General features: G+C 40.3%; 1 protein-coding gene across 2 annotated transcripts in view; it reads right to left on the bottom strand.

Moving 5' to 3' along the window:
- Positions 1 to 25,876, bottom strand: part of LOC100077839 (ubiquitin-conjugating enzyme E2 E2) — a 298,628-nt gene extending 272,752 nt beyond the window's left edge. The window contains exons 1-3 of one of the 2 annotated variants that reach the window (XM_029071336.1): positions 25,548 to 25,876; positions 20,315 to 20,498; positions 11,197 to 11,247 (exon numbers count right to left, since the gene is read on the bottom strand). In XM_029071336.1, the coding sequence (XP_028927169.1) occupies positions 11,197 to 11,247; positions 20,315 to 20,498; positions 25,548 to 25,746 (434 nt within the window). In that variant the 5' untranslated portion in view covers positions 25,747 to 25,876. The remainder of the gene's footprint in view (positions 1 to 11,196; positions 11,248 to 20,314; positions 20,499 to 25,547) is intronic. The other variant, XM_029071337.1, reaches the window with a different exon arrangement.
- Between the last annotated feature and the right edge of the window lie 778 nt (positions 25,877 to 26,654).

Below are 26,654 nucleotides of genomic sequence, written 5' to 3'. Positions count from 1 at the left end.
ACAGTGAGAATTGCAAGTTAATAACGGCATCATAAATAGTGTTTTTTTGTGCACAAGTAGTCATAAAGCTGTATTTAATGATATGTTTTCCCTTAAACAAAAACAACCTGATCACTAACACTGAATTAAGGATCATCAACTAAAACTCTAGTTTCTGGTTAATTTAACCTGAGTATTAAATAACATTTAAGATACATATCTTTCATAACATATACAAAACCACTCCTAAATCTGGATTCTTTAGCTAATAAAGAGTAAATGGCAATTTGCCAAGTAACTGGGCCTTTTTAAACAAAACCTTGCTAATCCAATTGCCCAGCTTTGAAACAAAAATAAAACAATGCACTCTAAGAGAACTATTAAAATGAAGAATTAAAGATTGAAAATAAGTAAAATGAAAAACTGTCAATAGAACAAATGAAAATATTTCAAACAAATATCTTAATTGTAATTAGAAACATTTGGATTGTGTTATTCAAAGCTGGATCCAATTAGATACCCCAAAAGCCTGTTAAAAATTACTAATGTACAGCCCAGCAAAAATATATTTTACTACACACCAGTGCATATTGAGAAAAAAAAATCTGATTTTAATGCATTCCTAAATGCTGTAAGGCTTAAATCTTCATTAATTATTCAATAAAAGTCTCCTCTAAAATGCATTTTCCTTGCACAAAATACAAGTCACAAAATTGCTGTAATTAATGAAACAATAAGTACTGTCTAAAAGTTCATTAGGGTAACATTACGCTAAAATGCCATCACAAAATTACAATTACATTGTTGCACTTGATTCATCTAGATATATACTTCTGGAGGGATTTTTTCAACTTTTAAAAAACTACCTATTCACCTGTTATGTAAACGACACGCAAGGTTAGTTACATGAAGCTAGTTGAGGAAAACTGTTGCACATAGGAAAATACTGGCACTTTGGGAATGCTAATAGCATCTTTATTCTAGAATACCTCTCAAAATCAAATGTTTACATCTTTTACAAAAATGGAACAATTAGATTCAACGCCTCTAAAGTGAAGCCTCTAATTCCAAGTTTTCCTCTACCCTCTCCTTTTACTTCAGAAGAACTAAGTTTATCGTGATACCTGCCACAAGGGCATATATATAGGCCTGTACTGAATTACTATATATATATGCATGCTTCTCCTTTCTGATTTCTCCTGGTGATTATGAAGTTCATGTAGTCTAGGCAGCAACTGCTAAAGAAACCAGGCACATACATGGTGAAATAGGAGAGTGCTTCCAAAGCAAAGTTTGTTCCAGTAGCTATAATTCCACAATTCTTTAAATGGTTTGAGTTAACTTGAAGAGGTAGTAACCCTCACAAATGCATTTTGTGTGCATTTGAGAAATAAACATTCATTTACAGAAGCACAGACTGGTACAGGAAACCTCTAAATTGGAAGGACTGGAATAAAATATCCATGGCTGTCCTATCAAACTTCATTTCTGTGGATGCATTCTTTATCCATAAAAATTCACCCTCAAAGACTAATTTAAAACATAAAATTATGCATACCAGTGAATCAAACTCTATCCTCAAATATTCGCTCAAACGGAACATGCTACCAGGCTGTAGCTTTTTTTAAACCAATGTTGGCTTCATTTGAAATAAGCTAACACTTGCAGAATAAAATCCTTATAAATTAACCTATATGCAATCTAGAAAATGTCAATAATCCCAGAAGTACAGGTTAATCTCATATCACAGGTTTAGGGCAAATGTCAAAGGGATGATAATGATACATACAATAATAACAATGGTAACATTTCTTCAGAGCTTACTACGTGCCAAACACTGTACCAAGTGCTGGGGTATATATAAAATAATCTGTTTGGACACAGCACAGTACACAGGGCTCTCAGTTTAAATAGGAGGGACAAAACAGGTTTTGAATCAGGTAGTGATAGACTTCGTGAGAGCTTCTTGATATTTCAATATTGGCTTTCTCTTTAGTACAATCAATAATATTTTAATTAACGTTTCAAGACCTGCACAATTGGAAAACAATACGACTTTTAATCCATCTGTGAAACTGAAGTCATCATGTACCTTTTTAAACATCTTGAAATTTCATATCTGTTCAAAATGAAAAATGAAATAATTCTGACAAATACAACACTTCCTTTTGCATTTCATTCACAGCTTTCCCACTTCTTTGTCGTAACAGAAATGATATATACTGACTGGGTGTCTACTGAATGCAATGCACTGTACTAAGTGCACTTATAAAAAGTATGAGAAGCAAAAGACACATGTCCTATTCCCAAGGAACTTAGTGTTGGTAGTTATTCATTCATTCATTCAATAGCATTTATTGAGCGCTTACTATGTGCAGAGCACTGTACTAAGCGCTTGGGATGAACAAGTCGGCAACAGATAGAGACAGTTCCTGCCGTTTGACAGGCTTACGGTCTAATCGGGGGAGATGGACAGACGAGAACAATGGCAATAAACAGAGTCAAGGGGAAGAACATCTCGTAAAAACAATGGCAACTAAATAGAATCGAGGCGATGTACAATTCATTAACAAAATAAATAGGGTAATGGAAATATATACAGTTGAGCGGACGAGTACAGTGCTGTGGGGATGGGAAGGGAGAGGTGGAGGAGCAGAGGGAAAAGGGGAAAAAGAGGGTTTAGCTGCGGAGAGGTAAAGGGGGGGTGGCAGAGGGAGTAGAGGGAGAAGAGGAGCTCAGTCTGGGAAGGCCTCTTGGAGGAGCTGAGTTTTAAGTAGGGTTTTGAAGAGGGGAAGAGAATCAGTTTGGCGGAGGTGAGGAGGGAGGGCGTTCCAGGACCGCGGGAGGACGTGGCCCAGGGGTCGACGGCGGGATAGGCGAGACCGAGGGACTCGGTCATGATCCCGGCCCACAAGTAGCTTAGTCTAGACGGGGAGATGGGCAAAATGTTAGACTGGGGAAATTGCATAATACACAGATCTGTACATAAGTGCTGTAGGGTGGGAGTGAGAGGTGAATTAAGTGCTTAAGTGCTTAAGAAGTGCACACTCAAGTGCATAGATGACCTACAAGGGATGTATGAGGTCATGTCTACCACCTCTACTGTATTTCCTCTCCCAAGTGCTTAGTACAACGCTCTGTACACAGCAAGTGCTCAATAAATACCACTGATTGATAAGCTGAGAAATGAGGGCTTAGTCAGGGAAGATCTCCCAGAAATCTTCTTGGAAGAGGTATGATTTTAGTAGGGCTTTGAAGATGGGAAGATTTCCGATTAAGATGAGGAGGTGCTTCTTCTAATTCACCCTGAGTTTACCCAGTTAGGAAGTAGGTGGCTTTAGATTCTAATATAATTTCCCTTCATCAATTTTTTTATGGCATTTGTTAAGCGCTTACTATATGCCAGGCACTGTACTCAAGGCTGTGATAGATACAAATTAATCGGATTGGACACAGTCCCTGTCCCACATAGGGTTCACAGTCTTAATCCCCATTTTTACAAATGAAGTAACTGAGGAACAGAACGTTTAGTGACTTGCCCGAGGTCACACAATAGACAAGTGGCAGAGCAGGGATGAGACTCCTCGCTCTTAGCTTCAAAGTTCTCCATCACCTTGCCCCCTCCTACCTCACCTCCCTTCTCTCTTTCTACTGCCCAACCCGTACACTCCGCTCCTCTGCCACTCACCTCCTCATGGTCCCCCGCTCACGACTATCCTGTCGACACCTGGTCCACGTCTTACCGCTGTCCTGGAATGCCCTCCCTCCTCACATCTGCCAAACTCACTCTCTTCCTCTCTTCAAAGCCCTACTGAAAGCTCACCTCCTCCAGGAGGCCTTCCTAGACTGAGCTCCCCTTCCCCTCCCCTCTCCCCCCACTCTCTGGTCTTTCCCCTTCCCCTCCCCCCAGCACTGTGCTCATTTGCTTATTTTATTACCCTATTTATTTTGTTAATAAGGTGTACATCTCCTTGTTTCTATTTATCTTAATGATGTCTTGTTTTTGCTTTGTTCCCTCTTGCTTGCTGTCTCCCCAGTTTAGACTGTGAGCCTGTCATTGAGCAGGGATTGTCTCTATCTGTTGCCAAATTGTACATTCCAAGTGCTTAGTACAGTGCTCTGCACATAGTAAGTGCTCAATAAATACTATTGAATGAATGAACTTAGGTCCTTCTGACTTCCCGGCCCATGCTCTATCCACTAGGCCAAGCTGCTTCTATGGCAATTCAAACTATATATAGTATGAGGAGAAGAAAACGGTCTCCAGCCCCTTTGGTAAGCATGGCAAAAGCTTAAGTGATGAATACAATAATCTAAGGGTGGGAAAATATTTTAGATGATCCTTCTCAATATATTTCCTGAAATTCTCTACTACAATTTTGTAAAAAAAAAAAAAAATGGGATCCCAGCAGCCAAAAGTAACTGCAGTAAGAGACTGACTTGCTAGCTAGACAAAGAAAATCATACTCCACCCAAATTATATTCATTTATTATAAAATAGAAATAAAAATCAAAAGTGAAAATCTAGTGTTCTAATATTTTATAGACACACATAATACATATATATATATAGTGTATATATCTAGAAAAACAAAATAGAAAAACAATACTTCTTTAGTCCTAGTCTTCCCTAAACACATCTATAAATCAGGTTACACATAAAAATGCTTATGAAACAGACTCCGTATATAGTCTACCTAACGCTAACTGTTGAAATGACCAAATTAAGTTTAGGCCTCTTACCATTCTTCTTACACTTGTCCTTTATTTCTATTCCTTTTCTCCTTCCTTTGTTTCCTCCATGCCTGTTCATACATTTTCTCACCAAAATTTGGTTAATACTATAAAACATTAGGTGTTAGTGCAAAAGAGTTTTTGAATATTGTTCATGGCTAGCCACAAACCAACAAGCTTCATACTTTGGTGTTTTGCCAGCATATGTTGCTCAGTACTAATCTACTTCACACATCACTTCAGTCAATGTGAAGCAACCAGTCTCGAGCATTTCCACAGTCCAAACTAGGAACCCTGTTCCCGACGACATGCTCTGTGCACAAAAGGGCCACTGGAATTTAAGCTGCAGCAGGACGCTCTCAGTGCCCTGCCTACCGGACAAAAACACCGCGTTCCTGGAAACGGGAATTGGATCTCCTCTTGCTATCGAAGAGGCTCCATCATGCCCTGCCTTCCACCACCTCAGTTGGAAAGAGATAAGCCTTATTTTAAGCTTAAAAGGCATACCTTATTTATTCATTCAATCATATTAATTGAGCTCTTACTGTGTGCAGAGCAGTGTACAAAGCATTTGGATAGTACAATTCAGCAACAAAGAGAGACAATCCCTGCCCACGCCGGGCTAACAGTCTAGAAGGGGGGAGACAGACATCAAAACAAGTAAACAGTCATCAATACAAATAGAATTGTATATACACATCAAAACAGTAAACAGGCATCAATATAAATAAGTAGAATTATAGAAAGACAAATATATACACAAGTGCTGAGGGGCGAGGCGGGGGGGGAAGAGCAAAGGAAAAGAGTCGGGGCAACGCAGAGGGGAGGGGGAGCCGAGGAAAAGGGAGCTTAGTCTGGGAAGGCCTCTTGGAAAAGGTGAGCCTTCAGTAGGGCTTTGCAGGGGGCAAGAGTAATTGGCAGATTTGAGGAGGGAGGGCATTCCAGGCCAGAGATAGGATGTGGCCATTGTGGCTACAGTTGTGCCCTAGACTCCGATTCTTGATAAGCCTGAAATACTTTTCCTCTATCCACAGAATCCTACTGACTTTTCGTTTTATTCTGGGTACTTGTCCTCATTTTTTATGCTGCTTTGGTGTTGTTTCATAGCTCAGAATGTGACAGTCTCCAGTCTCCACTCATCTTTTATATTCTTAGTCTCTTGAGCCTTTTAAGGGCCAGGGATCGTTTCTAATTCCAACTTGTTTATTCTTTCCTGGGCTTGGTAGCATGGTCTGCATATAGTAAGCACTTCTGCCACTTGTCAGCTATGTGACTGTGGGCAAGTCACTTAACATCTCTGTGCTTCAGTTACCTCATCTGTAAAATGGGGATTAAGACTGTGAACACCACGTGGGACAACCTGAGAACCTTTTATCTATCCCAGCACTTAGAAAAGTCCTTGGCACATAAAAGCACTTAACAGATACAATCGTTAACAAATACTATTCCAACTAACACATACCACTCAGGCACTGTTGGTCATTCAGGGTAGCTTTCTATTTAGAAATAATAATAATTATGGTATTTGTTAAGCACTTACTACGTGCCAAGCACTGTTCTAAGAGCTAGGGTGGAAACAAGCAAATTGGGTTAGACAGTCTCTTACCCCACGCGGGGCTCACAGACTCAATCCCCATTTTACAGATGAAGTATTTAAGACACTGAGGAAGTGAAGTGACTTGCCCAAGGTCACACAGCAGCCAAGTGGTGGAGCTGGAATTAGAACCCATGACCTCCTTACTCACAGGCTGGTGGTCTATCCAAAAGCAGTACTTTTTGCTTGGTTCTGCTTCTGGTTAGTCATGTGGTTGCTTGCAGTGCTGTTCATAGGGTGTGTGTTCTGACATTGATTGTTGCCAGAACCCAGGCAGAATGTACCTTAGGGGACTACATAAACTTTGAAACAATGGACTCGCCTGTCACTAGTGAGCTCCGGGACTTCCACCACTAAGAAGAGATGAGCCTCGGTTATGTGTGCGACCACTCACACTAGCTCGCTCTACCAGTTGTGTCTGTTGTATTGTTATACTGTATTCACCCAAGAGTTTCAAGTGCTTAGTACAGTGCTCTGCACACAGTAAGCACTCAATAAATACACTGAATGACTTGAGTGGACAGCTGGACAGCGGTGTAGCACTGTGGAATGCATACAAAAGGTTTTTTATATGCAGAATACATTTACAGATAATGCTGATTCTGAGCCTTAACTATTTCCCAGAAGACAACTGACTCATTGCCTTTGAGGTCTTCCCTGCTTACATTAGTTGGCTATTTAAATACACTAAGTGGAGAGACCCTGCACTAGAAATAAAGCCTTAGGCCAAAAATCCCTGTCCCATTCAAGTCACTCCTCTTATTTTACCCCATCCTACCCTCCTTCTCCAGATGAGTATTACACTGCAGATTTTAGCCAAAGAAAAATGCCTGTCACACTGTGAATGAGTCCTACACCTACTGGCTCAAACTGGATCCAAGCCAGGCCCAGAGTTCTGATCCATTTAAGGTTTTTTAGCTGCAAGTATTATGTGTGATCTTTTTGACAAAACAATTCTTAAAAAAAATTGGAGTTGCTCAAAAGTAAATGCTGAGGATGAAAAAGTGCAAAAAGTGCACAGTACTGAAAATATACAAAAAAATATGGTGAGCCAATTAAAAATTTATAAAGCTTCTCAAGGCAATAGCTCAAAGAACATGGAAGGAGAAATCAAATAACATATCCTCGTATGGCATTTTAAACATCACCACACTGGTTTGCTCTAAATATTTTTATCGTTACTAGATCACGTGTGAATAGGATAAAAAGTTTCCTCCTTAAAATGAGGTTTTTCAAAAAAAATCCAGGTTTATTTTATTCTTAATTCCCAATTTTAAGAATGTACATTCGCACTGAGATCTTTGGCTAGAGAAAAGGGAAGGAAATCAGACCTAATAGCTTGTTTCTTTTACTGTACCGATCTTTCTAGAATTCATATTTGTATAAATGAAAAAGTATTTTCATAACTTTTGTCAGATGATATTATCCCAGGCCACAGTTCAGGAATTTTTTGTGTAGGTACATAAAGAGTGGAAGAAGGGATTTCTTTAAACCAGATATGCCTTTGTGATCTTCTAAGTCTTCAAGCATTAACTCTAAAATTTCTTATTAAGTAGATACACACAGATTTCCTTTCACATATTTTCAGCTTTCCAAAAACACATCTCTTTAAACACTGAAGAACCACACATATATAAAATTAATGTAAGCTGTAATAAATCAAGGAATTAAGAGATTGTCATCCTTTGCCAAAAATAAGGCTAACTGAAAATGAACACCAAATTTCATTCCAAATACATTAACCACATTTTCATTAGAAAACAAAAGTGCCTGTGTAGACAACCACAAATTTGACGCCAAATTATCCAAAGAGCAAAGTAATCCCTGTAACATAAATCTGCAGTGTAGTTAAGTGGCATGAGATAGATAATCAGTCAACAAGGAACGGGTAGAACATAATTCCTCTAGTGCCTAAGTTTATTTTGTGAAAGTAATTTAAGCAATTTGGCAAGCGTAGTAAGGCAGACATCTAGAGAATCATTGAGAAAATTGCCGCATACTTGGAGGAACACTTCTGTTATAGACGAAGCGGTCCCCTTGTTACCTTAAAGGGTTAAAACTCCTCCCAACAGCATGACCTAAGTGCCAGATTTCACATCAAAAGCCAAGAAAAGCAAATCTCTTTAGAGCAAAGGGAGTCTCCAACTCAATCTATCCACCAACATCGAGACAAGGAACATCACATCACACCTTTACAGAAAGAGTAGAATTCAACAGAGCTCTTGGACCCACTCCCTGCCCACAAGGACTTTACAGTGTGGAAGACTATTCTAAGCCATATATACGTTAAGATAAAAACCTACCCATGTTAGAAATAATTCCTTCTTTTAGAAATAACTTCTAGCTAGGAAAATGACAAATGAACACAAATTGAAATAAGGCATTAAATATAATGTATAATATATATATATAAGGTATAATGGACATACCTTTAAATTACATATTTTAGATTACTTGTTTATTCGGATTAATATCTGTCTTCCCTTCTAGACTGTCAACTCATTATGGACAGGGAACAGGTCTGCTAACGCTGTTCTATTTTGCTTTGCCAGGCACTTAGTACAGTGCTCTGTACATATTAAGAGCACAATAAATACCACTGATTGAATAAATTACAATAAGGCATTGACTATTTCATAAAAGTGAATGGTAGACAGTAGTCCATTGGCTTGTTTGTTTTCACTTTTTAGCGGTTGGCCACCACCCATTAAAAAGCCAGGCAGAGTGGTAGGATAAAATTTGTAGTGCTTTAAGAGCTACTGTCATCAGGGGCAGATGATATTTGCAGTTTCAGGACGTTTGTGGGGTTTGCTGTATTCCAAGCCTTCGCAAATACTAAGAGACTATTTCGCTTCAAGGATGGTACCATTTAAAGTGGATATGGCTTAAATGGCTTTGGAATGAACTTTTAGGAGAATCAAAATTTACTTCAAAACAATTTTATTCAATAATAAACCACCATTTACACCAAATTGCTTACACCAGATACTGAAATAAAAATTTGTAACTATAATCATTCATTCAATTGTATTTATTGAGTGCTTACTGTGTGCAAAGCACTGTAACAAATGCTTAAGAGAGTACAATGTAACAACAAATAAACACATTCCTGCCCACAACGAGTTCATAGCCTAGAGGGAGCTCATAGTCTATAGTGCAAATGAAAACTATTTAGGCTATGTTAAACTGAACTTGGGCTTTTCGAAAAGAAAACCAAATTGCTTATAAATTGTTCCTGGTAGTCTACCAAACAAGATGACGTGGGCTAGATTCTATTTCTCAAATGCCAGACTGAAGAACTAGTCTTATGTAGTCAAATATATTTATTTTGCTTTGCCAAACAATCTCTATTGTACAACAGATTGCTCTATTATTTTGTCATCAAAGTCATCCATCAGAAGAGAGTAAATCCTCAGTTATATATTTCATATTTACGTTTTTTTTTTTAATCTTCTATTAAGTCTGTTAATGCTCACTTTTTTTACTATACAAAGCAATATTTAATGTGTTGAGGCCACTGCTTTGTTAGGGGAATAGTGATAAATTAAATACTTCTCTTCTAATAACTCTAAGGCCCAGCATTTGAGTGATTCAATTCAAACAATCCTCCTGTTGTGAATTCTTTCATAACAGTCAATGTCATATTTACCTCACTAAATCAATCCACTAATAGGCATCAGTCATCAACACCTAAGAAAAGATCTGCCATTTGAAACAGCTTTGATGTGACTGAAAACTCAGCCACACGTTTGACAGAACAGCTTAGCAATTTAACTTAACAATTCATCTAGCAAAGCAGTCTTCATCCTGACTGAAAAACTCTTTGAAAACTATTACTGCCAGATCTATTTACTGTTTAAGGCTTTCATATATAAGTACTGGCACTAGACCCTAAGATCTCACAATCATACCAAGCCTTAGAAAAACATTTTCTTACACACAGAATCAATGGTCAGTAGTAAAAAAAAAAAAAAACCTCTCTCGATACTTACTGAAATTGCTTGGGACAGTAAAACACATTCACTAGAAAACCAGGAGAAATCAAAAACATACAATTTCTGTATAATAAAGAATGTGTTTATTATTAAAGAATGAACCAACTCTACCTATTTGAAGTTTTGGAGGCTTACCTCCCAAGAAGAGGTTTCATGGGAACTGCTTAAACTATCACATCTCAACACTCATTGAGTTCCAACACTAACAACATATCAAAATAGAAACAAACATCATCTGCAAACTACTTATATCAGACCTAAGTGAGTCTATTTTAGCAAAAGTTTTATTTTCCCTTCTGCCTCCCTGCAATCATTACTCATTTCAAGACAGTTTTCTCTCACTCAGTGTATGCAAACACTGGTCAAAAAACTGAGAGTATGTGGTCTTAAACAAGAACTGCTTTAAATCAAACTTCACTGCATCACATCTCCCATTCTTATTCTGTCATGACCTGAACTAAAGGCAGAACATAAACAAAATATGACTGCTTCAATACTTTCATTAGCTTTTCCAGTGACCTAATAACAAAATCAAATATTCTACTCTAGTTTTCCAAAAAATACAATTCCAAAATATTTTCACAAAAATGTATAAACCCAACATCTTCTCCATTAAAGAACAGGTATCAAATCTTACAATTCCAATATCTTATATCCTTAGGACAGCCACATTCTCTTTTAAGAACTTCTCTCTATCTCCATGACCACACTTGTAAAACATTCTACATCTCTGCACACAAACTGAATTTTTACAATCTTTTATGTCAAAACATAATTACAACTTCATTTCCTTTCTCATTAGGTATTCCGCAAAAACAACCAAAATGGAACTCTAGATTGATCAAGAAATGTCTTCAGCAAAAATCCAGAAGAATAAATTCCATTTTAACTTACCTACAGTTTGGAGGAGGGTCCAATGTAATTTCTGCTAGTTCTTTTTGAATTCTTAAAAAAAAAAATCAGAAATGTTAAATTTAGTAGCATTTTCTTTCATGAATATCCATTACCTACTTTTAAATCCCCTGTGATTCATACCAAAGAAAACATTTCCCTAAGTAACACTTTGCAATATCTCTTACTGTTCAAAATATTTGAGAATATTGCAAAAATGGCCTTTCAATTAGCACGGAAGCACTTTGAGATCATGGAATAAGTATTTTCCCCAAGCTCAGAGTATAGTGCTTGGCACTCAACAGTCACTCACTACCACTGAATGAAAATTCAAGAATTGAAATGGAAATTCTTGAAAGTCCATTTTCTTTTATGCATGTTTGTTAAAAGACACATATTTTATATCCGACACAAACCTGTAAAACTTCTATCAAAAAAACTACAATTCATTCAATACCTGACAGGGAGGTTCAGTGAAAAATGGGAGTTTTGTCATCCTACCTACGTAGTTCCTTAATGCACACCAAGGTATTAATAATGAATAATTCATATTAATTATGTGAATACAATGTTTAATGTGATTATAAATAGAATCCTTCTCTTCGTAACCTTGTAAATTTGTCTCAATAGGTGAACCTGAAGCAGTCAGGCACTTGTATTTTTTAAGCGCTTACTGTGTGCAGAGCACTGTACTAAAAGCTGGGGAGAGTATATTATAACAATATACCAGACACACTCCCTGCCCAAAGCGAGCTTACAATCTACAGCACTACTTCATTTACCAGTTCATGTGGCAACAATATTTAAGCAGTTTGGATGAGGCTTTGAATTATCCCTGGATATTGTTTTACTTATAATTTAGTACAATCCAATTAGCTAGGACAACTGGAGAGGGACCCACACACACTACCACAGGGATATCTGGAATAAATGATAATACAAAGGAATTTAAATGAGTAAAACAGATTCAAAATGTAAGACAAAATAAATATATGTAATAGTAGAAATAAATGAAAACTATAGTCATTACATACCAAATATAATGTTTCCATGTAATTTAGGAATGGTAACAGAAAAAGATTGCCTCATTTAAAAAAAAAAGTGCCAAAAAATTTGTGATTTAGTTCACCTGCTTATCCAGCAGCAAAGACAGAAAACAAAAAACTGAATGAATTCAGTTTGCTATTGTACAAGTTATTTTTTTTTTTTAACAATCAGTAATCATTAAATCATGGTACTGAAGCACAGTAAATCCATTTTTCCCAAGGTAACATTTAACACCTTAGAAAACTTAACAACTAACGTGATGATGAGGCTGGCTGATTTATGTAGCAATTATTCATTTGAAGAACTTTGACTTCCTTCACAAATTATTGATGGAGAGGAAAAGATCAGTTTAAGACTATTACTTGTTTCTCATCTACACTTCTGCCCTGGTAGTCTGACTGAACTATTTTGGTATTCATTCTGAGCATACATTTCTATAGGCTTTTATAAAGAAAAACATCAAAGATCAGGTACAGGATCTTATTCCTGAAATTGTTCGCTTGAGTACATATACTTACATAACAATTTCTGAAGATTTCCCAGAACTATCTTAGTCACTTTCGTTACCACTACTGACACGGTGCAGATTGTAACATCATACGCCCCAGACTAATGATGTACAGTAGGAGAAGAAATCTGGCACTCATTTTTAACATTGGGCCCTGCACTTTTGAGTGAGTAAGCCTCCTTCGCTGAACGGTGAAAACCCTCTGAATGCTCACTTAACATTTCAGGCAATGTGCTGCTCATGAGTAAGTGATACAAAATCCCAGAACGCGTCAGCACATGCAACTGCAAACTGAGAGATGTGAAAGCGTGGTGAAAGTTGGGAAGACAAAAGCCAGGCGAAAGGAGCGGCCTTGCAAACTCCTTCCGTCTAACTTCAATAATTCCTGGATGTGGGTCCTGATCCACACCTCATAAGAACCAGGGGTTGGTTTTGGTCTTGTTCGAAGTTGCCTCAGGAGGTTTGGTTCCTACTGTATGTGTTTTGGTAAATGAAAATGCCAATTTCACAAACCAATTTTATGGCTATATGCAAACCACAAAAACCCTAACCATACATCTAAGAGTATCACTCCTTCATATCGATACCTCGTATAACGATGTTATGAAATATGAGAGTAAAATCTACAGAATAACTCATTTTTAATGCATTCACTTAGGATATGAACCAGGTTATCACTTTACTCACGGCTTGACAGTATGTTTCCCACTGGATGTGATATATTAACTCAGTTAAAATGTCCTCTGCTAAAATAAGCTCTTCTTTTACATCAAAATATTGAACCCTCAAACTGGTCCTCTTTTTATCCAATCAATATTTTTTCAAATAACAATTGTTTATGCTAATTGCTATTTCTGTTTTATATTCTGTGGCAACCAGATGGAAGTAGAAGGGCTTCACAGAGGGAGATAATAAGGGGAAAGAAAGGCACTTTGGGTTTGAGTAATACAATTAAGCCATATTAGCTTAAATCCCATTAAGTCACTGTTAGCACTTTTATTTTTCAAGTGTGTCCACTGAACCTCTAGGTTCATATACAAAGAATGTAATATTAAATGATACTTTCTAGGTCTTAATTTACTCTCTCCCAAACAATAAAGCACTCCCTAAACACAAATCCAACCAACCCAAGGTAATTGAACTATGTGGGAAGAAAACTCCAAAAGCTAAATCCCCACTTAGAAAATGTCCTGCTTCTTTCCCCTGAGTTTTTAAAACGCAATTGTACTTCACCCTACAGCTAAGTTACATTCCTCAAAAATGTAGCTGTATCTCGAGCAGTTCTATAGTGGGGTAAGTTTTCCTAAAGATTTAAATGCAATTAATAAGGATTCATACCAGAACCCGATGCTAAGGCCGAGCCCTCTGCCTAAGTACAAACTGCATTTTAAATCCTTCTCTGCAGCCTTCTTCCCTTGTTCCAAAGAAGTTTTTCTCTCTGTCCCGCCCCTCCCACCACCATGTTCTTATTTCCCCTGGTTTACGCCCTCACTCCCCTCGCTTCCCATGCTCTGGTACATTTCTTCTTTGCTTGAACTTTCACCAGAGTTATTACTGCCCCAGTTAACTAGGCTTGTAGCCCCACTTCCCTGTGATGCCTTAAATTGTGGACAAGGAGGAGCTGGGAAGGGCCGACCAAGGTAGGATGGGCGGGTAGGGGGGAAGCAGTCTATGCTGACTCTCAATCTTTCGTCCTCAACGGGTATGTGGAGGTGGGCTACATACAAGTCGAGGAGGGGATGGTAATGGCTATGGTGGAGCAGCAACTTTCTCTGTGAATCAAGTCTGAATGAAGCACAGAGGATGGGAGGGGTACTGAGAAGATGGGGAGGTGCAGAAAACCGGCTGGGAACAAAGGAGGGTGGAGAAGAGCTCATTCATTCCTTAAATCTTAAATCGTACTGAGCACTTAGTGTGTGCAGAGCACTATACTAAGCTCTTGGGAAAGTACAACAATATACAAGGGTTAGGACAAAACCAGCAGTGACTGGATGCCACTTGGTTGGGGGAGGGCAGGGCAGGCAGGGTGTAGGTGTGCTGAAATCAATCAGCAAATAATGAAGGACATGGGATGGTCCCAGTTCAGGGTATATCTGTATATGGTTTACTACCAGGATTACAGATGTAGAAGTTTGCTTTGGGTCACAGCTTTGATTGTTTAAATGAGGATTCTTCTGTGATATTAGATATAGAAACATCAGAGGTTTCCAAATGCTAATAATAACGTTGGTATTTGTTAAGCGCTAACTATGTGCCGAGCACTGTTCTAAGCACTGGGGTAGACACGGGGGAATCAGGTTGTCCCACGTGGGGCTCACAGTCTTAATCCCCATTTTACAGATGAGGTCACTGAGGCACAGAGAAGTTAAGTGACTTGCCCAAAGTCACACAGCTGACAAGTGGCCGATCGGGGATTTGAACTCATGACCTCTGACTCCAAAGCCTGTGCTCTTTCCACTGAACCACGATTCCCCTGTACCAAAGGTACAAAAAGTACCAAAGGTACCAAAAACCTCAACATGGCCTAGTGGATAGAACACAGGAGACAGCCGTGCGACCTGAGTTCTAACCCTGGTTCTACTATTCATTCATTCAATCATATTTATTGAGCGCTTACTGTGTGCAGAGCACTGTACTAAGCACTTGGAAAGTACAATTCGGCGACAGAGAAAATCCCTTCCCAACAACGGGCTCTCAGTCTAGAAGGGGGAGACAGACAAAACAAGTAGACAGGCATCAATAGCAGGTAATAGACTTGCCTGCTTTGTACTCTTGTGTAAGTCATTTAACTTCCCTGTGCCTCAATTTCCTCATCTGTAAAATGAGGATTATATGCCCGTTCTATCTTCTCCTTAGAATATGAGCCTTATGTGGGATGGAGACTGCATCTGAACTGATTGTGTTGTGTCTACCCCAGCGATTAGTACAGAGCTTGGACCCTAGTCAGCACTTGAAAAGACTGTGAGCTCACTGAGGGCAAGGGCTCTCTCTTTACTGCAGTATTACACTTTCCCAAGTGCTTAGTACAGTGCTCTGACAAAGTAAGCACTCAATAAACACAAATGAATGAATAAAGTACCACCATTATTATATCATTTGATCTTCTGGGAAAATATTTGCAAATGCCTTCTTTTTCTACTTCCACTTTTCTGAAATGAAAACTTCAAATGTTGATATGCATTTAAACAGGTGCCTGATCATTAAATAGAAAGGGACCCCATTTATAAATATCACACTTACAAGTTGTGACCTTTAAAATTGACTGCAATAGATACCCTGAAAACTAAACGCACGTACAAGAGAATGCTTTTAGAAAGCAAACTTAAAATACAAAGAAAATCTTTGTTTTTAAAAACAAAAATGAAACAGTGATTTTGGGGGTGCCATGTCCAATATTTTTATTGAGCTGTTCATCCAGTTTCTCTCTTTCCAAAAATATCATGAACAGCAGCTCAAGTCATTGTTCTAATACGGACATAACGTATATTCCTTTTGCTGGTTAATAAACCAATGACACATGGATCATTTCCCTATCAAAAACCACATTTTCAAAGGCTACGATTGCTGAGTTTCTATTCACATTCAAGATCTTACAAGACATGGATTCATCGACAGAGTTAACGGGAAACATTAGACCACAGGATCCAGAAGAATAATATATTACACTATCTGCTGAGCTACTGGGTTAGCCAAGAATGGTTACACTTTTCTCAATTCAAAAGGTCATGCTAGGATTTGTTACTTAAGAGGTAACAGGATGCCTGCTGTTTTCAACGACAGCAATTCAATTCCATTTCAGAATTTTGACTGTGATATATAGTGGGTTTCACAATCTTGTTATGTTAGGTAAGTAAGGTTGTTGCTATTAGAGGCACTGCCCTCTGGGTAAAGAAAATGGGAAAAGTAACAATAATTCACACTTGTATTAAACCTTTCACCTGAATCTCTCAGACTATTAACAATGCATTAAATAACAACCCTAACACTATTTTATGCATTATCATCACCCCCATTTAGACAACAAACTTAAGACTATACTAACAAAATGAAAACAGATAAGCCAACTATCCAGGTATTTCAAGAAAATCCACCCTAAACATGCTTCTTCCCCATCTCCCCCCCCCCCCCCCGCCACACACACATACACACTCTCTCTCTTTCTCTCTCTCTCTCTCAATTCTGCTACAACACATGTTTATATGTTTTGGCTAGAATGTTAAGTTTGTTTGGATTCAGCACGATTCACTATTGGAAGCGAAAGGTGCGCACTTGGGCAGAGCACAGGACAAATGGTGTGTACTACAATAATACGGGGCTCTACAGGAACAGAAACCAGTCATTATAGCAGACCACGGTATAGTCATCTCATTCATTTAAATATTTTAAGTGACTTTTTCTCTTGAACTTTCTGGATAAGTACTTTAATTCTCCACTTCACCCTGCTAATTAGGGATGTCTCGAGATTAAGCAACACACAAATCAGAAGCAAGATTAGACTAAGCTTTTGCTTGCATTCCTACCAGTAAGTGTATTAAATTCCATACTGGGAACAATTTCCATTGACTAATAAGTAGTCACATCAAAGCTACAATATAATTAAGTTTCTCTGCTTTATCCATTTGTTACTGTCAGTAATAAACTTCTACAAATGAGGCTCAAGCACGTATAACGTATATCAAAACTTATAAGTCTCAGTGACATAATATAGAAAAAGTACATGTCTATATTTTGACATGTGTCCACTTCCAATTTCTACTGCTATAAATCAATAAGGTAACACTGCTGGATAGAAATCTTATGAACTACTTTCTCAAACAAATTCTGTCTTAGTATAAGCATGGATTTGCTCTATTGAGCTAGATATATGGAGAGAAACATATTTTTATTATAACTATAAAACCATATTGCAAGTCTTAAAAATCACCAATCCATGGTTTGATTCTGATAAGTTACTGCAAAGTGATTAATTCAATGATTAATTCTTACCACACCACTTTTTATGCATGTGAAAAAATACTGGTGAAGACTTTAATCTCCCAAAGAAAAGATGAATAAAAATACTAGAGTTGCACCGCCAACAAAATTACATGGAGATTTCTGTCCTGAACACATTCAGAGAATTTGGAATAATAATATAACTATGTTCGGATTTTATTCTCATTAACTTCAATTGAGCTGTTTCTTGAATTTGTTAAAATATTTTTTAAAAACTAGCTTCTATAGCTTCAACATCGTAACTCTTTCCTTCATACTAATTATATAATCCTAGGAGGTGATATTTTTCTGTAATCACTGCAACTTTAAATTTAAAGTTACTATTTTGCAAATGTATTGATGCTTACTTGAAGATAACAGAACAAGAATAGACTATGAAAAGAACACAATACCTTTTAAAAATGGGTGGTCAAAATTAAAACCTAAGAGGAGTAACTCCAGAAGAGAGTGGACTACTTTTTACAGAGATTTTATTTTACAGATGGTTTGATTCTATGTGTACTGCTCAACTGTTCAACATTCATCCTACTAAAAAATACTACAGGTGTTTCTAAGTCTTGTCACTTAAAAGAGAGATATGTTGGAAAGGTTTTATCAATCTTAGCCAAATAATTCTCTGATATGAGGAGCAGCAGGACTACTGCCTCTAAGAGTTAGCATATTAATGCCCATTTCACTTTTCCAAAATCCATGGTGAATGTAAGCATAAAACGGTCACCATTTGTTTGGAACAACTGACGCTAAAGGTGACAATTTCAGATATCTTAATTGAATTCACGGTGACAATTTCAGATATCTTAATTGAATTCACAAGCAGATGTCATTTAGACGAAAAAGGTGTAGAGTTTATCACTTCAGATGTTTTTGTTTTTTTTAATCTCACCTTTGAAAAATCAGGCCCTTTTAGGTTTTGCCCTGTTACCAGAGAATCACATGTTATAAAGTTTTCCGTCTAAACCTAGGGTTGTCTCTGGTTCGATACAATACCAAAGTAGCAGTACAAAGCTGAACCTGCCCCTGGAATGGTTTCTAAGACCCAGAACGCACATGAAATTTCTTGATTAATAAAAATCACTTTGGAAGGTTTGGACAGGCTAGGTGAGGAAGCTAACGTCTGGGGTATTCCCAGTAGTTTGTTTAGTAAGCTCACCATTTAACCTTCTCTAATTGCCACTTCACTTGGCCAATGTGGAAAAAAGAAAGCCTTGAAGTTGCAAGGTTAACTCCTGCATTTTAGAGGAACAGGATGGCGTAGTGGAAAGATCAGGGGCCTGGTAGTCAGGACACCTGGGTTCTAATCCCAGATCCGTCACCTTAAAAAAAATGGTACGTGTTCAGCACTTACAATGTGGCGGTTACAATTTTTAATCAGTTTTAATCCCCCTTATATAGATGAGGTAACTGAGGCACAGAGGAGTTATGTGATTTGCCTAAGGTCACAGACCAGACAAGTAGCAGAGCTGGGATTAGAACCTGGGTCCTTCTGGCTCTCAGGGCTGTGCTCTATCCACTAGGCTACTTGCCTGCTCTTCGACCTTAGGCAAGTCATTTAACTCCTCTGAGCCTCAGTTTCCTCATTTGTAAACAGGGATTCAACACCTTTTCCTCCACCTACTTCAACTCTGAGCCCCATGCTGGACAGGGGCAGCATCCAACTTGATAAACTTGTACCCACCCCAGTGTTTAGCATGGTCCTTGACATTATAGTAAGTGTTTAACAGATACCACTTTTTTTAAAAAAAGAAAACAGAGGTATACTAAATGTATAATATTAATTTTACTTAACTTTCTTTTCAAATAGGCTGCTGAATGTTGCCAGTTAAAACAACACCAGTGGGACTGGTGGGAAAATAATATTAATGTAGATTCTTTCTGTGTTGAGTCTAAGCACTTGCCAATCATCATTTAGTAATTGATGTGATTGTGCAGAACTCTTTCAATAAGGAAATTTTCAGAGATACCTTTCCTCCAAAGGGAGAAAGATATCACTATTAAGAACGACCCACTGCGTAACGCAATGAAACCAGGATGCACTTGTTGCTAACTCATTTCTGCCGACTACAGAGAGGACAAAGCGCACTGCTTTTTAGCAAGAGGTAAGGCGATGGTCCGGTCTCTTCCAAGTCATGATAATAATGATGGCATTTGTTAAGCGCTTACTATGTGCCAAGCACTGTTCTAAGCGCTGGGCACTGTTCTAAGCATTGAACAGTGGGAGAAGGGGGGAGAAAAAACTGTAAATGCATTTGCTGTACTTCAGGATTAGTCAGACGTACACCCACACCTAAAAATTTGCACACATATGCATTTCCACAGCCTACTGAAATGTTTAAACTATCTTGCAATAACAGGGATCGCAACTGCTGATATGCCACCAACTCCTATATGGAGTAGAGTACCAAATGAAACCGTATGGAAGAGAGCCAGTGTATCAAAAAGAACCAAGTTTGGGCTTTCGATCCCTGGGCCGACACCTGCCCCCCTTCCCCACCCCACCTACAAAAACCAGTAAAGGCATAATATACGGCTTTACGACAGAAGACAGCAAATGAAAATGTTAAGTCAATGTACCTTTTAGCACTAGTTGACAATTTAGCAGCTGTCTTACTGGAAATTTTTCCTTCTTTTTTCTTGGGTTGCACTTGCTCTCTTTCTTGTTCTTGTTGAACACCATCACGTTGGTCTCCGTCGGAACTGCCTCCACTGGTACTTGGACTGTCATCCACTCTCTGTCCCTCGGTCGACATCTTAAATGCTGGACCCGAGAACCAAAATTAGTAAATCGTCTTTTCTAAAATTTACAAAAGAGGTATTTTCATAACAAGTCTGTCGGTCCTTTAGTTTCGGGAATCTGACGATTATGTTTCTATCCAAAGAAACTGCTTATTTTAACAGAGGTGGGCAAAAGGCATATGCCACAGACCAACACTGGTCCCATCAATTGATTCTATCTGGCCCCTAGAGCCTGGTTAGCACAATTGATATGCACACAAGTGGCTGCACTTCTGCCCTGGCTCTAAGCCTGGTGTGGAGGCAGTCAGCAACCCCACGTGTCTCTGCTGCCACAGGCTGCAAGTGGGCCAAGATTGCTGACTCTGAAACCCCAGGGGGCCTGGGGCCAGGTGGCAACTATCTAGAGGTGGGGGGAAAGAGCAGGTGGCTCTGGCTTTTCTCTTCCCACCTCCTTTCTCCCTTCTGGCAGCAGGAGTCTAAGTGTAATCACAACAACAACTGGAACCATTGTTGAGTGCTTACTAAGTGCCAAGATCTAAAATGAGCTCGTTGCGGGCAGGGTTGGGGTCTGCCAACTCTGTTGTACTGTACTCTACGTGTTTTACTACATCTAATAATGCCCTTTAAGCATAGGCTTTGAATGGACAGGCAAACATCCCAGCCGTGAAATAAATTATAAGAGATGTCTTTGGTTTTCCGTGCGCCCTCGCGCACACACGGAGGTTCCGGGTAAACCGAGGTCCAGCATCTACCGGGAAAGCTGATGACTTTAAATCAATTGCCGGGATGCCTGTGGTAACGCGCCCCTCTCTCTGGGGTGTGTCACCCCCAGGTCCCGGAGGATTTTGTATTTTTCCTGGACAGTTCTCCAGAAGGCCTTAGTACAGTGCTCTACACTTAGGAGCGGTCTATAAAGACCGATGATGAAGATGATGCTAAGCACTGGGGTAGAGTCACTGCAATCTGATCAGAGACAGTCCCTGTCTGTCCCACTTGGGGTGTCCAATCTCAGGTGCAACTCTTGGGAAGTTGATAAGTGGCCCTGTGGACAGAATAGGGGCCTAACCCTGCACTGCAACATATTACATTTAGAATTCTAGAGTGAAGATTTAAAGAGTTCACAATCAACTGTAACCTAAAGAAGGGCCAAAATCAAAAAGGGAAATTAAAACTATATTTCCTACAGATGATTCACGGTTCTTTTGGGAAATAAAATAAAGCCGCTTCAGCTAGAATGGGTAAGAATTGACCGATTAAATAACGGCTGCTTCTGGGAAATAGTAACAGGGACTTCTCCTGCCAGCTTCTGGGGCAAATCTGTTTCCAATGCAAGTAATTAAAACTCACTATCATCCAAGTGTTAACTTAGGAGTTAACTTAGTAGTGTTTATTGAACACTTACTGGGTGCAGAGAATACTACAGTAAACACTAGGCAAGAACGCACAGTAGGAATTAGATCCAATCCCTGATCCTCAAGGGGCTCACAATCTATATATGTAAGGAGAGTGAGGGGACTGGTGATAGACACTTAAGGAGAGTTTAAACAAACCCAAAGACGACATAAAAACAAAAAATAAAACCTGTAACTTCAAACTTGTGTGACCCAAACTATTATCTTAGAACAGTGGACAGGTGGATGAGTGATCTTAGCAAAACTAAAGTCTAAAATGCACAATCCTAATAACAGGAGAGGGCTGAATGCAACTTTGGCAAATGGCATATTCCTCATCCCCTCTACCTTCATCAAGTTGTCCCTCCAGACGGCAAGAAAGCACACCTACTGGTAAACTTGGCCGCATCTGCACGCTTTCTCTGAATGAATACTGTCAGTCTCTAAGTGTCATGTTAACTGCCCTAAAGTCACCTAAAAGACTACAGTAACGGCCAGTATATTTAGCACAAGCTCTACCGGCAAACAGATTTCTTGCATCTTAACTCAATTTCAACATAAAAATTCACTAGAGCATTATCTTAAAACTAGTCAAAACAGTGACTCGAAGTCAAATAAACGTGCAGAGGTGCATGATCGATTGAAGATGTGTGCGTGAGTCCACGTCAATGGCCAACAGTAGGCTTAGGTCCCTTTGACAGAAACGGTGATAATTATTGTTTGGATTGGTTTTTGAAATGTGAAATAAAAATATCCAATCAGAAGCTGATTTACTGCATGCATAGTTTTAAATGAGACACTGAATTTCTGCCTTAGACATTTTCTGGAGTAGCAATTTAAAAACACACAAATTGTTCCCCAAAGGCTAGATTTACATTTGCCTATGAGAATTTGTACATCATATTTACACTATCAAAAATGAGTCTGTGTAAACTTTACATGCAGCATTTAAAGTAGTAACTTATGTAACTGCTTTGATGCTCTGTGACAAATTAATAGAAATAAAAACCTGCAGGCCAAGTGAAAGGAAGAAAGGGGGGATATAAAGAACTTAGAGTTTTTCATACAAATTGGTACCTCAAATACCATTTTAAATTCTAACAATTTAGCCTACTTGAGTTTCACCATGAAAAAGGAAGCTTATATTATTCAGCAGTAAGGTACTTTATCCAAGTATTACTCTGGATTTTTTTTTTTTACAATTAAATGATTTTAAAATCAAACTGGTACTGCTCTTTTCTAAGTGAGCTCAAAGAGAATATTGACTGTTTCTGTTTTCTGAATTCTTGAGTTGTATATAGTAGCAAATACTGACTGCACTTAATTTTCACAGAGAAAGCAGTGTTGAGCAGCACTAATTTATGTAAGTGTAACATTGATGCTTTCAGTTGCTAATAGTAATGTCAAGAATGAATCACAATTCATGAATTCAAATTCTTAATCCTCGCTAAGTCTTCACCTTTCCCAAATCGGTAAAATGCTCTTTTAAATCCACCTTTTTACCAAGGTGAATCTTTAGGCACTTACAGTCAGCCGGTCAAATTCTGAGATAACGATAAATGGGAAACTCTAGGGTAATAAATAACTATCACTAACGGTCCATTTGAAAACTAATAATTTTTAAATGGGCATTTTGACTTTGGATCCTCCAACACTTGCCTCCCTACACTGACACCTAATCTAAACCCACCACTGTAATGCTTTGCGCATAGTGAGTGTTTAATACATACTCTTACTTCACTAAAACAACTGAGTAATCTTGAAGCGATACATATGCGCATTAATTGAACCTGACCACATTCAGAAATAATCATAAATAGATCCATATAATATATATAACAGCATCAGATGTTTTTATATAGTCTGTATCAGGACCGCAGCTCTGAAATGAGCAAAGTCTTTTTAATGGAGTCAACGTGTTCACTGAATATCTCATGTAATGATTCTGCTATAAACATTACTGTTATCAGTAAACAACCATATTCATTCCATGACTTCAGGTTACTGTCCAAAAGATAAATGTTTTAACAGTAGCCCGCAGTGTATAATTACCATAATAATTAATGCCAGCTTTGACAACAGGAAAATACTTAATTCTGTCACTTGGTGTCTGCCCCCCTTTTTTTTGTTGTTGTTCTGTTCTTATTTCTCTCTGCCTTTCCCCCCCAGAAGACATTTAATTTATTTCTCTTGCAGGATGTAAAAGCTGGCGGGATTTGAATTTGGGTAGACCCACTGGGTATTTTAACAGGAAAAAGTAAGACCCTTGAGATGCGGTCAAAACAACAGAAAAGAATGGAAAAATGTGTGTGAGTCTGGGTGAGGAGGGTGAAGGGGGAGGGAAGGGGTAATGACATTGTATGAAAACAATCCATTGTAATCACCCACACTATACACAAAACTCCTAGAAGCCAAATAACCCCTAAACTATCAGGGCAAAGGAGAATATTTTGATTCAGAGGGTCCTGATGGAATTACCCTCCCTTCAAGGCAATATTTCTGTCTGGAGGTGGAAGGCAAAGGAGGCGGATGAAAATATTTCCATGAAAATAAAAATAATTCAAACTCTCTCCCTTTTTGACTTGTGTTGTGGCGGGGGGTTGGGGGGGGGGAGTTGCAAAAACAATACCCAGAGAGATGGATCCTGGAAATGTGCAAATGGGTCTGGGCAGCGACAGAGCCCACGATGATGTCTTTCTAAAGCGGCCTTAATTTCCTTAAGCAAAGATGAATTGAACATTTCTGGTTGGTCATGAAAAGAAACAGCAACAGCAGCAGCCACACTTCATCTTCATTAGAAACAGTAAAGGGCGAAAGGCTCAAAACATTATAGAAAGAGAGGAAAAAAACACACACACACACACACACACAAAACAGGGAGTCCAGTTTCAAGCCAGGCCGGTGGCAGCAGCAGCAGCAGCAGCAGCAGCAAAGAGACCAGAGGAACAAAAATGTGTTGCTGCTGCTGCTCCAAACTGTGGCCAGGACCAAGCTGCACAAAAGACCAACACACCCCACATCAGAACAACCCCCCCCAACTCCAACACACAAACACACACACAGCACAAGGTTGTTTTTTTTTTTCCTGCCTGGAGACAGGGGAGTTGCAGCAGTGGAAGGGAAGCAAATCAGCCGCTTGTCATGGAGACCCAACGTGCAATAATTATGTAATTAGACCAAATAGCCCAAGATTAAACCGGGCACTTTCAACATGACATTTATCCTACACTTTCCAACGACTTGGCTGCCAGAAATGGGAAGGGGCAAGTGGGGGGAGGGAAGGGAGAGAAAGCAGCAGAAAACAGGATGAGTAAATGGGAAGGAGGGAGAGGATGGAAAGGAGAAGGGGCTAGAAATGAGGGGGATGGGCAGGAAGGCAGTGGGGGGTCGACAGAGGACAGGGGATGGGAAGGACGTGCATCCCGAGCGCTTAGTCCAGCGCTCTGCACATAGTCAGGGCTCAATAAATAGTCCCGAATGAAAGGAGCGCGGACGGGCAGAGCCGGGGAAGGAAAATGGGGCCATGGGGCAGGAGGTGGGAGGGAACATGGCAAGAAATTAGAGGAGAGCGAAAATAGGAGGAGGGGACTGGAAGGAGATGGGGGAAGAGCAGGGGAGGGGAAGGCTGGAACGGGGGGTGGGGGGCAAGGGGGGGGAGGGGGGGAAGGGGTGCCTCCGACCTGATTGTTTGGCTGCCGCCGCTGCAGAAGGGTCCCCGCAGGTCGCTGTCTTGTGCTGAAATGGAGGTGATGAGAATCCGGCGGGGAGAGAGGAGGGCTCGGGCTGGCGAGGGGAAGGGGGGTCCGCGGGAGGTGCAGTGGCCGAGCCCCAGGCGCACACGGCCCGACCCAAACACCCAGGGGCTGCGGGGACACGCATGCATCGGCCGCCACTCACGTTGGGCCCCCTGCTCCTGCTCCTCCTGCTCCTCCTGCTCCTCCTGCTCCTTCTCCTGCAGGAAAGTGTGTGCCCAGCGCTCCGCGGCCCCGCCGCCTCCGCCCGCGCCGCCGACACCCGGGCGCGCGCGCGCCAGGGGAGGGAGAAGACCCCGCGGCGCGCGCGTCCGCGCGCCGGCCCCTCCCCCGCGCACGCGCTCTGCCCGTGCGCGCGCGTCCCCCCCCCCCCCCCGCCGGGCGGCGGAGCCACAGCGGCGCGGGGCCGCGGACGTGGCGGGCGCGCGCGCGGCGGGGGGGGGGGGGAAGGCGGCCGGGGCCGCGCTTCCCGGGGCGTCACCTCCTCCAGGAGGCCTTCCCAGCCTGACCGTCCCCTTTTCCCTCTGCTCCTCCCCTCCTGCATTGAGCTCCTGTGCCTAGTTTTTCCCCCCCTGCCTTGTGCTCCTGTGCCTAGCTTTTCCCCCCTGCACTGTGCTCCTGTGCCTAGCTTTTCCCCCTGCCCTGTGCTCCTGTGCCTAGCTTTTCCCCCTGCCCTGTGCTCCTGTGCCTAGCTTTTCCCCCCTGCCCTGTGCTCCTGTGCCTAGCTTTTCCCCCTGCCCTGTGCTCCTGTGCCTAGCTTTTCCCCCTGCCCTGTGCTCCTGTGCCTAGCTTTTCCCCCCTGCACTGTGCTCCTGTGCCTAGCTTTTCCCCCTGCCCTGTGCTCCTGTGCCTAGCTTTTCCCCCTGCCCTGTGCTCCTGTGCCTAGTTTTTCCCCCCTGCCCTGTGCTCCTGTGCCTAGCTTTCCCCCCCTGCCCTGTGCTCCTGTGCCTAGCTTTTCCCCCTGCCCTGTGCTCCTGTGCCTAGCTTTTCCCCCCTGCACTGTGCTCCTGTGCCTAGCTTTCTCCCCCCGCACTG

This window comes from Ornithorhynchus anatinus, chromosome 8 (assembly GCF_004115215.2).
Source record: "Ornithorhynchus anatinus isolate Pmale09 chromosome 8, mOrnAna1.pri.v4, whole genome shotgun sequence".
In the NCBI taxonomy this organism is placed as follows: domain Eukaryota; kingdom Metazoa; phylum Chordata; class Mammalia; order Monotremata; family Ornithorhynchidae; genus Ornithorhynchus; species Ornithorhynchus anatinus.
The sequence above is the reverse complement of the archived record's forward strand: the minus strand, read 5'-3'. Positions and strand labels throughout refer to the sequence as shown.